Consider the following 12856-nt stretch of genomic DNA (forward strand, 5'->3'; position numbering starts at 1 on the left):
TAACAGCTGCTGCTTCTTGTTCGGCTATCTGTTCTTTAGCTTCCTCTTCCAGCCGCTGTATTTCTCGATGTTCTTGGTGTTGCTCTTTTGTTAGCTTGAGAACAGCTTGGCCTGCAGCGACATCGGCAACAGCTTCTTGACGTAATACTGTGATCCTATTTGATCGTACAGAGGTCTTCTTTGAGTTAGAGAAGCGAGAGTTGATGCTTGCGTGGAATAGAAAACCTGCTTCAATCCAGTCATCTTCTTCTTCAGGTGTATGTCCATCCAGTAGGCTTGAGGCTCTTTTGTAGATGAACCGGGACATTTGGGAGCACAGATCGACTCTCCGACGGGTTTCCTTATCTGGCGTTTCAACTCGTCGTAATTCTTCATATGCGCGCTGGAAGTCAGCGGACAAACGACGGATTTCAGTAATGACTGTTTCGAGTTCCCCAGTTACTATCTCAGTTTGTGATAGTATCTCCTTGGCGTCTCTCACAATATTTTTCAATCTCCTATATACGACTTGGAACCTTCGCTGGAGTCCTACAATTTTCTCCTCTTGCATCTCTCTGCCCTTCTCTGTCAGAGTTATGATTCTTCCACTTTTTCTTGTATTCCTTTCAGCAGTGTCGCCGTCTTTACACCTTTCAGGCTGCTCTTGGGAATCTTCTTTGTTTCTGGGTTTCTCTTCAACCTGATCGATAATCTGTTCTCTTTGGGCTATTGTGTCATCTTGTGTTCTAGCTCAGTAATCTCTCCTTTACGTGACATGTTGAAGGCTGTGTGTAAATGTCAAGTTAATATGTGAGGATAATAAGTGTATAAGCCTTACTATTATTACTTGAAGTGTGATTGCTTAATTAATTGCTTAGTTATAAATGTAGACTTAATTAACCAAGCTAGTTTACTTATTTAACTAGGCTGGTAGACTTATTTATACCAGGCTAGTTGACTTATTTAACTGGGCTGGTTGACTTATTTTATACCAGGCTAGTTGACTTATTTAACTGGGCTGGGTGACTTATTTTATACCAGGCTAGTTGACTTATTTAACTGGGCTGGTTGACTTATTTATACCAGGCTAGTTGACTTATTTAACTGGGCTGGTTGACTTATTTTATACCAGGCTAGTTGACTTATTTAACTGGGCTGGGTGACTTATTTTATACCAGGCTAGTTGACTTATTTAACTGGGCTGGTTGACTTATTTATACCAGGCTAGTTGACTTATTTAACTGGGCTGGTTGACTTATTTTATACCAGGCTAGTTGACTTATTTAACTGGGCTGGTTGACTTATTTTATACCAGGCTAGTTGACTTATTTAACTGGGCTGGTTGACTTATTTTATACCAGGCTAGTTGACTTATTTAACTGGGCTGGTTGACTTATTTTATACCAAGCTAGTTGACTTATTTAACTGGGCTGGTTGACTTATTTTATACCAGGCTAGTTGACTTATTTAACTGGGCTGGTTGACTTATTTTATACCAGGCTAGTTGACTTATTTAACTGGGCTGGTTGACTTATTTTATACCAGGCTAGTTGACTTATTTAACTGGGCTGGTTGACTTATTTTATACCAGGCTAGTTTACTTTACTACTGTAGGCTGAATTCCCCTTTAGTCTATATGTATCAAAAAATAAGGTTGATCAATGAAATTGCACTTTTAAACCTCAAAGCTCTTATTTCAATACATGCATGAATGGGGATCTAAGCTACAGAAAGTACGGTGTTTCAAGAACATTACAAATTAAACACATGGATAAAGGCGACACCTTGTGGTTGTGACTCACTCCTATCACCCTTCTAATACGTTTACAAAATTACCCTTTGTTAGAACACTACTTCTTACAAGTGTCCAACCATATGGCTTTTGCAAATATAATAGTGAAGAACGTGAGTTTAGAACTTTACGCAGGTGCCCTCTTCCAGATGCATTGTCTTGAACACCGGCGCCATCTTGTGGTTTACACCGTGGTCCCACGCACTGCTTCATAGCGAGCGAGACGAAGACCAGCGGCGCCATCTTGCTTCCACTTGACTTAGTGTAGACAGTTAAGATTTTACTGTCCTGCTCCATAAGATTTTACTGTGACATCCTCCGGGCACGACGCAAAACACAAGTATATTTCTTGAACTGATTTTAATGAAGATTCTCCATCCAAACCTCATCCAAACCGTAAAATCTGCATGACATACAAATGCATACAAAAGATACCATTAATATTACAAGTCCATTAAACCATGGTCGGAACATCACTGTAACATGTACCACAATCATCATCTAAAACAATCAATACCTTATTGGCTGCGTGCCAGTATATGAGAACATCGATGCGTTATAGTAGTATGTCTCCGATCCGTTTCTTGGAAGATTGTCTTGTTAAGTTGTCTTGAAGGATTGTCCTTTGCTTATTAGGATCGACCGGTAAGTCAATAATCCATCCATCCAAGTTCATTGTTGCAACTCAAGAGAGCGAGGGCGGAAACACGTCACCGGATACCAGGTGTGTCAAGTCTCGTGAGATGAAGTAATTGCGCAAACAAATAGAAAAATAGTGCGCCACTAATATATATCTTATATAAACAAATAAGAAATACATTGAAATGCAATTGAGTGTATTATTACTAATATACAAAATAAGCATATAAATTGTAAACGTAAATAACTATTGAAATGCAATTGAGTGTATTATTACTAATATACAAAATAAGCATATAAATTGTAAACGTAAATAACTATTAACCAACTGTTAACCATAGCTGCAGTTACACTCCCACCAATTACACATACCAATAAATGTGGAATGTCTTATTGCACATACTTATAGAATGTGGAATTTCTTATTGTGGATACTTCAAAGGATATGTCTCTAAGATCAATTGGATTCAACCAGGTAAGTATCTCTTTCCAGTGTAAGACAAAACAAAAAACTCCTATTTCAGAGTAAAGGCAAGCAGAAAATGGGTGAGTGCCAACACTGCTTAATGTTGAATAACTCACTAGTGCTCTAATCTGCTTCTATCAATGTAATGATCTTGTGTATTGGTCTCTCTAAATACACTGTACTGGTTGTGGCTTTCCCTTTGCTATCGTATGTGGTGTGGCTTACTAGCAGCTTCAACAGGGCGGAAACACGTCACCAGATACCAGGTGTGTCAAGTCTCGTGAGATGAAGTAATTGCGCAAACAAATAAAAAAATAGTGCGCCACTAATACATATCTTATATAAACAAATAAGAAATACATTGAAATGCAATTGAGTGTATTATTACTAATATACAAAATAAGCATATAAATTGTAAACGTAAATAACTATATTAACCAACTGTTAACCATAGCTGCAGTTACACCATTAGTTCCCCCAAACTTACTGTCGGTCTGTTATGTTAAGCTAAGAAGTCTGCTAAGAGCCCGGAAAATGAGCCGCGCCCACAGGAAGCAGAGATGGAGGGTGTGACAGAAATAATCGTTAGATTAGTCGACTAATCGAAAAAATAATTGACAGATTAGTCAACTACCAAAATAATCATTAGTGACTGGGAGCATCGTGGATTATGTGTTTTGGACTATAACGTTGGATCAATGGACGCGGTCGATATTTGGAATGGCGATCAGGAATTGGATTCATCTTTTTGCATGACATCAGATGTGAGGTAAGGCCTTTATGTTACGAATCTTGGGGTAATCAGATGTTCCTTTCTCCGCCATCGGAGCGTGTGTGTGTGTGTGAGGTTCTCGCAGACCAAAGTACAGAGAAGCGATTTTTCAGACCCCACTTCTCTTTGTGCATGAGGACACATACTATCGATAATCCACCGTTTTTAAAAAGATTCATAAATCAGCCGAAAAAATTACAAAGTGTTTTGTGTATTCCACTAAAGGGCTATTATCATGTCTTTCTCTGGAATTACTAGAAATCTCCAAAACTATACTCGTATTCAAAACGGTATAAAACGGAAAAGTACCGCTGAAAAAACAAATCCGTTTCGTACATGTTGACTGCAAGCAAGTCATTGATAAGCGACGGGTGTATTAGACCCATAGCCATAATTTAAGATATAGTTTAAGCGTTCGCAAATATCCCTGTCCTCCGATTGATTAAAGCGGTGGCAATCTAGACCTAATTTCCCGGAAGGGGCGTGGCACTCAGTGTTAAAGCTTGAGATTCTCCCCTCTGTTGCAGTTTAAAACCTTGATCTCCAACTTTTGTCAATCAAGTTGTACATGTTTTAATTGATTTGTTATCCTTACATTTTGCCTCGCCTTGTCATCTTATTGTTATGATTTATATGCTGAGTGATTCTATATGCTTTTATTTTTTACCATTTATTTTGTTGCTTATTTCTGTATGACAATTTGACGTGACTGTAAATGAGGGAAGAAACCTCAGTTGCCTTTCAAGCTTAAATCATTGTCAATCAAAAGTCATTGTGCAGCTTGAATGAACATCACACAGTCTGTTGATGATTCACACTGTGTGTAACTATACTATTTGGAGCCCACAACAGAAAAGGAGGAGAGCTATATAGAGGGGCCTTTTACACACACTTGTGTGTATATAGAAAAATTGGTATATTTTCACATCAACTGCTAAGAAACGCCCAGAACAATATCCAAATTGTCCACAGCCAAATAAATGGCTGTCACTTCACATCTCTGATCACCGCTCGTCCTTAAAGCCAGACGCTTCACATAATTTAGTTGACCACTTACTGACCTTGCTCTGTTGGGCCCACCAGCTTGGACAGCTTGGAGCGGAGGACTGGGGTGGCAGCAATGGATAGGAAAGCCAGGCCATAACCTGGTGACAGGAGACAAAACATTCACTCATTATTATAGACACACTGGCTATGATTATAGACACACTGGCTATGATTATCATACAGACTCCCTGGCTGGAGCGCTCACAGTGGTGTAGTGGTTAACACTGTCGCCTCACAGCAAGAAGGTCCAGGGTTCGATTCCCGCTTGGGAACCAGGTTTCCGCGTTGCCAGGTACCCAGGTGGGGCATCTGTGTGGAGTTTGCATGTTCTCCCCGTGCTCGCAAGGGTCCCCCCCCCCCCCGATAAGAGAAACCCAATGGAAAAACATGCACAACAGATCGTTGTCGTGTCCCTGACGAAGACGGGCAGGAGCACTTGGATTGGTCCCCGGGAGCGGTACCTCGCCGACGCCCTGTCTGCTCCCAGCTGCCCTTGGGGGGAAGGATGACGGGATGGGTCAAGCACAGAGCTCCGGATTGCCAGACGACTGCTCTACCTCCCGAGCCACTGTCGCACATCTGTTCTTTCCTTAAAGTGACTTTTATACTCTTCATTCCTTTAAAGTGATTTTTCCATTTTCTTTAAAGTGACATTTTCTTTAAAGTGATTGTTTAAAGCGGTTGCAGCATGTGTGTTGTGCGTGTGTGTGTGTGTGTGCTCATGTGTACTTGTGAGTGGAGAGTTCAGTGTTCAGTGTTCTGATGGCCTGGGGGAAGAAGCTGAGCCGTAGTCTCTCTGTTCTTGTTGCGTGTGTACGTAGGCGCTTGCCTGACCACAGAAGCTTGAACAGGCTGTTGTTGGGGTGGTGGGGGTCTTTCATTATTCTGCAGGCTCTGGATTTGCAGCTCCTGTTATATAAGTCCTGCAGGGGTGGTAGTGCAATACCCGTAGTACGCTCTGCTGAGCGCACCACTCTCTGGAGGGCCTTCCTGTTCTGTGCCGTGCTGTTTCCAAACCAGGCAGTGATGTTTCCAGTCAGAATGCTCTCTACAGCCCCGGAATAGAAGGAGTGGAGTATCTTCCCCGATACTCTGAACTTAATTGTCTCAGGTGATAGAGGCGCTGTTTTGCCTTTTTCATCTGACCATGTCAGGTCCTCTGTGATGTGGACTCCCAGGTACATGAAACTGCTCACCCTGTCCACAATAGCCCCATTTATCCGCAGTGACGTGTGTGTCCCCTGCTGTATTCTCCTAAAATCCACGATCAGCTCTTTGGTTTTACCAATGTTCAGGAGTAGGCTGTTATCCCGGCACCAGCGTGCCAGTTCATCAACCTCCTCCCGATAGGCATTCTCGTCATTTTTAGAGATCAGCTCCACCACCGTGTCGTCCACAAACTTCACTATGGAGTTGGAGCTGAACCTGGCCACACAGTCATGTGTGTACAGTGATTACAGCAGGGGGCTCAGAAATAAAGGTGTTCTATTTCAATTTCAACCTGATTCAATTGGATCTTTGTTTCCATATGAAGTATCATAAAATGTATCATATGAAATGTATAATTTATTAAATGTATTATAAATATATTAACATTATAGACCAGAACATTACCTCAAGTGACTTTACTTTGCAGTAACATTGAATTTGTCAACATGCTTCTCACTAGGGCTGACCTTCGAAGCTTTTTTTGGCAATCGAAGCTTCGGGGCCGAGCTTCGATTTTAATTCAAAGCTTCGAAAAAAAAAAATATGTTTTTAAATGTGCTCTATAAATAAAGTAGATTGGATTAATTAATTAAGTAGCCCCTTTCGTGACTGTGGTCTGAGCTCGCAAAAGGGAAAATACTGCCGCCTATCGTCTCCCGGATGGTATTGCACATAATTGGATTGGATTGGCTGGGAATGTGCATCAGAAAAAAAACTCCGGCCCGGGTTTCCCTTCTCGGGCAAACAGTATCGTGTTACCACATTGACTGGGGAGGCTGGGAGGAGCGTGGATTATGTGTTTTGGACTATAACGTTGGATCAATAAACACGATCAATATTTGGAATGGCGATCAGGAATTGGATTAATCTTTTTGCATTACATCAGATACAAGGTAAGAACATTATATATAAATTTGATCGTTGATCTGATATGTATTTCTACCCCGATCGACGCTGTATCTGTGTGTGTATGTGTGGCTGTTTTCCGTTGGGTGCAGGGGTGCATACATTTCATGTATGCACAAGCAAGGATAATAATGATGATCTTGCGTTGATTTCAGGAAGATTCGATAATCAGCCGAAAAATTACAACGTGTTTTGTGTATTCCACTAAAGGGCTATTATCACGTCTTTCTCTGGAATTACTAGAAATCTCCAAAACTATACTCATATTCAAAACTGTATAAAACGGAAATGTACAGATGAAAAAACAATCCGTTTCGTATCGTACATGTTGACTGCAAGCAAGTCATTGATAAGCGACGGGTGTATTAGACCCATAGCCATAATTTAAGATATATTTTAAGCTCTCACAAATTTCCCCGTCCTCCCATTGATTAAAGCGCTGGCCTACAAGCCCTAATTTGGTCATATCCGGCCGGCTTTGAATGTGTTAAGAGGCGCCTCCAAAATTGTCCATTTTAGTTTTCATGGACTGCATACTTTTTTTGCAAACCAAAACAACATACTTTATACTTATAGCACATGGATGAGCCTGGTCTCTTTTGAAAGATGACATTCTGAAGTTTTTGATTCCAGAAAGAAAATTCACTTTTAGTGCTAACGTAATAGAGTAACATACTTGAGTTGTAGAAAAACGTATTACTCAAGTTTTTTTGTACTAGTTAGTAGTATTTAGTAGTATGGCTTAAAGAAACCCCAGAGATCCATAGCATGAAGCCTTAAGTAGTACATGTCCAAATTTCATAAAGATCCATTCAGAAATGAGTGATTAGGAGTGATTTTGGTAAACTGTGTACTCATTTTCGAGATCTAGATTGACGGAACTACTGCAGCCTGTCTGAGTGGTCTTTTGTGCATTATACAATGGCATGCAAATTTCTCGATTCTGACTGGCTGAAACAGTCAAGTTACACGTGGTTATTTCTTATAACCCACACTCGTGGTCCCAGAACCCGCCCACAACCAAATTACAATCACTCCGCCGTTTGTGATTTTAGAAATTAAAGCAAGATGGAGGACAATAATCTTTACGAATGGATATGTTGAAAGCGTCATAACGACTAAATCAAAAATGATTCTGTCACGGCGAATGTAACTGAGGGGTTACAAAACCCTGACTGTATTAAAGATTGTGATAGATTAAACCACTGCTAGTTATGTACTTTAATTACTGGCCAAACAGTACATCAAATATAGATGGTGAACACCCACAAGAACACGGCATTGACACAGAAATACTATTGGAGGGTAATTTATTATTATTAGGCAACGTTAGGTTACAGAATGAGAATTAGGGTCGCGCTTGTATGGCGAAGAATATACGTAAAGTCAGTCAAGAGCATAAGTCACTAAGAATAGCAGGAATCCTACGATGGGTCTAAGCTGACGCCACCTGTTGTATAGTAGCAATTATATAGGGCAACACCGGTACCAACTGGAGACAATGGGTTCCCTCCGGGGTGTAAGGCCTGGAGGGTAGAGGAATGTTCGGGTACTCCGTCTGAGTCAACGAGGAATAAAGAGACTCCAGGTACAGGAGTCGGTGCTTGTACTCCCTTGATCAGCAGACAAAAGCAATAGTTGTAATCCAAGATGCTCGACAGCATTGACCACAGCTAGCCAGCCCCGTCCACGAGGCAGGCCCGAGTGGTAATCCTCACGAGGTTAAATCCCAAACGATAGTGGAAATCAACGGTGCTCTTCTCCGGTAGTCACGTCCCAAATCAATATAATCCAACCAGGAATGGTTCTGCAATCGCCGGCGCCGATTCTCCTGTGTACATGTCCAACGGTTCTCGCCTAGGACTCCTCGGGTGTGGGCGACGTATTTAGGCCACACAGCCTGGATAAGTGCACTAGCTAAAGACACGACGAACCGATGGGTAATGCTACACACGGAAGAACTGTGACCGCACGATATACAATAAATGATCGACTATTGACTTCACATTAGATTAAGTCGAACTCAACGTTACTTCATTAAACTCTGACACTTTAACATTCTACTCGCACGCGGTTCTCAATGCTCTATTTAGACGCAAGGTTGCTCACTTCACTGCACGTTGACTCGTGGTGAAGGTGGGTAAGGTTTAGGTAAGCTACTGCTGTTTACACCTGCGCCGTATTTATACTTAAGTGAATATCTAGTCCCAACCTCAGTCCTTGTCTCGTATTACTACGCTGACTCTGGGCATGTTCTGACATGCCTGCAGTTGTCTTTGAACTTGCCGTTGGGGGCTTGCGCGTTGGCGCCTGGGGGCGCTGTCCAATAGGAGAGCGAATATTACTCTGGTCTGTACGCAGGTAAAGGGATATTCCGTGTATATATATAAATAATATACAAAGTATATCAAACGATACATATATCTATTCAGTTTAATCTGGCCCTTCACAACAGCGAATGTGTTAGTTTCTTACACAATGTTGGATTATTTTCTATAGAAGCAGCTGGGAGGTGCGCTGTTTTAAGTGAGCGTGGGTTATTGAATTGATTGATTGAAAATGTTATTAATGTCCGCCTTGTTTCAAACTGGTTAGGCTTAGGCCCTCTTTCGAAGTCGCCCTCTTTTGAAGTCGGTTATGCTTAGAGTTTATCTTTTGAGCAGGGCGATAGACCACCAGCCCTGATTCCAAACTCTAAGCATAACCAACTTCGAAAGAGGGCCTAAGCCTAACCAGTTTGAAACAAGGCGGACATTAATAAAATGTTCAATCAATCAATCAATCAATTCAATTCAATAACCCACGCTCACTTAAAACAGCGCACCTCCCAGCTGCTTCTATAGAAAGTAGGTTCAAAAAAAGATTTTTTTTTTTTTTTTTTTTAACCTAGTCAAGTCAAGTCAAGTCAAGAGTTTTAATTGTCACGGCATACAGGTATACAATGAAATGCGGCTGGTCTTGCCCGCGACGATGTGCAATACAGTGGTACAACATATAATAGAATCCAATAAAAATACAGTGGTACAACATATAATAGAATCCAATAAAAACAACAGTGCAATAAACAGGTAACATGGTGTGACATCTCGGTATCTGTACATAGTATTTACAGAGCATATAGGACATGCTAGGTAGCTAACTTTCTATAGAAGAATCTAAGAATGAAGTTCTGTGACATAGTGGCTCCGCTCGGCGTCACTCATGCACTATCCCCGCATGTGCACGCGCACTGAATAAAGACCACAATGTACCTTTATATCCCAATATTTGTCTGACCACACCCCTATCAGCTTCCCATATAAGCAGGGGTGGGGCCACCCCCTCGCCTCCTTCTCGCTTTCACCACAAGCCTTCAGAGATCCCCACTTGACGTGTTGCTAGTAGGAGGAAGTTGGAAAACAAGAGATACGTTGACATCATATCTTTATTTTCTCTCTCACTATTTGAGAAAATACGGCGATATTGTCTTCGTACTGGAGTGTCTGGAAGATGATGATCATTCTACACCTCCGTCGGGTTTCGTATTGGGAGTTAATGCCGCTACATGCCTCTCAACTGCAGTCCTCCTTGCTGGGGCTGGTTGCGGTAAAGCCTTTCAGCGACACAGCTGGACTGTAGGACGCGCCGCTGTTGTGAGAAGCGGTGGGTTCCAGGTTGGTGAGTGATGTTTTGCTTGCGAGCTCCACTTGTCTGTTAGTGCTATGGGGACTAGCTGACAATGTTTACGGAAACCAGCCCCAGATTAGGGTCCTTTGTTCAGCCTCTTAGGCAACGGCAGAGGACCTTGGTCTGAAGCCCATTATAGCAACTAGTGGGCCACACGACCAGTAACTGGTGATCCCAGGATCTCTGGACGCGTGGGTACTTCTCTGTCACCGTATAGGCCCCGTCTCTCATATGCAAATGAGGGTTTACCCTAAACGAGGAAATGTGAGCATGAATGTTCATTATCGGAAAATCCATGTTCAAGTCAGCTACGGCCCAGATGGGATTTGTGCTGGCTCCGCCGGGTGTTGGTAATATCACCGTTGTAAAACTGTGTTAACATCTCGTTTCTCTTCTCTCTTAAAAGGTGAGGAGGGTTTCAGAACGGCGGCCTGTCTGAGTGTGACTTGTTGTATCGTTGTGTACGAGTTCAGGTGGTAGCTAATTAGCTTGCGTGCTAGTTGTGGCCTACTGTGTTAGCCAGTCAGCTGTTAGCTGCGGCGCTAGCTCGCTGTGTTTGCCAAGCCTGTTGTGCAATAGGCTAGGTAACGTTAGCTTGCTGCTATCGGCCGAGAGTGGCCGTTGGCTTAATGCTACACTGTTGAACGTGCTGTGACTATAACATGTTTAAACACTCTTGACTACGACGTCATCTTTGACAGAGGATGTTCGTCGAACCTACCCTGGGGCCAGCCGGCGAGGATTGCGTCAACAAGGAGCACCGTAGCGGCGGGTTGGAGCAGCGAGCTGCCCGTGTCGTCAAACACAGGAGGCTGTGTTTACTTCGGTGCCATGTTAGAGACTGCAATTCGCTTGATCTGCGCTCCCGGTAGGCAAGGTCCTGACCAGACCTTGAACACTTCTTCTTGCTTTCCCTTCTAAATGTTTTGTAAATAACGATGTTTTCCAAAACGAGTGTTGCTGCACTACATTTAGGATACGACGCGAGTTATGTGTGAATTGTCTTGTCACTGGTCTCCATGCAAATCGGGTTATTGTTACAGATGTGAAATGATCTGGTTTGTTGTGTAGAGACACATTGTGTGTTCATGTATCGTGTACTCACAACTAAGGGGGTTAAACTAACCTATAAAGCTATGCTTAGTGACATATGAGTAAAGAATGATTCTTTTCTCAGCCTGTAATGACAATGAACAGTGTGTTCACATATTAACAGGTTTACCTGTTTAACTGGCCGTATTAAGGGTAAAGTAGGAGGGTTGCGTTTCCCCCCAGTTCCCTGGGGACTTCTTCATCCTCCTCTCAGACATGTTGTTACACTATATTGTGTCACTGTGTGGTAGGGATACGATGTAACCCTTGGCTTAGTTATTGGGGTTGTGCTAACCGCTTGAGACACTTTATTTTCCTAAAGAAAAGATTGTTTGGTCACTTTTTCGTGTGTGCTTAGCAAGGCCTGTGGCCGATACTAATCGAGAATTGTGTATTCTCTCATTATGAAAAACGGCGTTCCTCTGTAGAGTGTTTTTGCCATTTTTTGTAGATGATAATGGGTTGTGTGTGTCGTGTGACCTACAACTGGGTTGGGCTGGCCACAGAAGCACATGTGTAAGTCTGGTACCGGGGCTCTTGCGAGGGCCCTCTCTGTTCTGTGTTTTTTCCTTAGTAAAAATCAGATAGCAGGTTGGCACATGCGCTGTGTGAAGCTGTTAGACGCTTCATGGGGCTGACTATGACTGCGTCATACTCTTTTTTGTCATTACATCGTATCATGGGTGTGGGGTCGTAAAGGGGTGAACTGGTAACCTTTTCTCCCCCTTTTTTCTGTTGGTCAGGGGTAAACCCACCTGTCCTTCAAGGTTCCTGTCACGTTGTGGTTCGGCACGTTACAGGGTGAGGGGGGGGGGGGGGGGGGGGAGTTTCCTGGTCCCACGCCCTGGAATATTGGGCGTGTGCACCGCAGAAATTCCCCCGCCATAGAGTACGTCACTGTGCACGTCTCTGTTGGTAGGACTTCCGTGTGCTGTTCAGGTCCATATGATGGATCTGTTTCGGGGGGTGGTCAGGGCTCCTCCTCACGAAGCTCCTATTCGGGCCTTCTGTGAGTTGGGACTCTCCTTCCATGTGAGGGAGCCTCCTCAGAGTACAGAGCCTCCTCCTCAGATTGTCAAGGTGAGTGGAACCTCAAGGAGGAGTCCTACTCTATTGTGTGTGTATTCGATTCAATTCGATTATTGAGTGTGTATGGGTTCAGTGCCTCCTCCCCGGAGAGCCCTAAAACCAAACTTTTACATGGCTCAAGGTGCAATATATTCTTTTCAATCTGTACAGCTCGCGTGGGAAGTCTCTCTGGGGATTTCCGTCTCCTCCCTATGGGAGG

General features: G+C 42.9%; 1 protein-coding gene across 1 annotated transcript in view; it reads right to left on the reverse strand.

Moving 5' to 3' along the window:
* The window catches only part of slc46a1 (solute carrier family 46 member 1), a 78537-nt gene that overhangs the window by 33870 nt on the left and 31811 nt on the right, over nucleotides 1-12856 (reverse strand). Inside the window, exon 4 of the mRNA XM_084327832.1 lies at nucleotides 4710-4793. Within this exon, the coding sequence (XP_084183958.1) occupies nucleotides 4710-4793 (84 nt within the window). The remainder of the gene's footprint in view (nucleotides 1-4709; nucleotides 4794-12856) is intronic.

The sequence above is a fragment of the Notolepis coatsorum genome (assembly GCF_963971535.1).
Source record: "Notolepis coatsorum genome assembly, chromosome: 1".
Classification (NCBI taxonomy): domain Eukaryota; kingdom Metazoa; phylum Chordata; class Actinopteri; order Aulopiformes; family Paralepididae; genus Notolepis; species Notolepis coatsorum.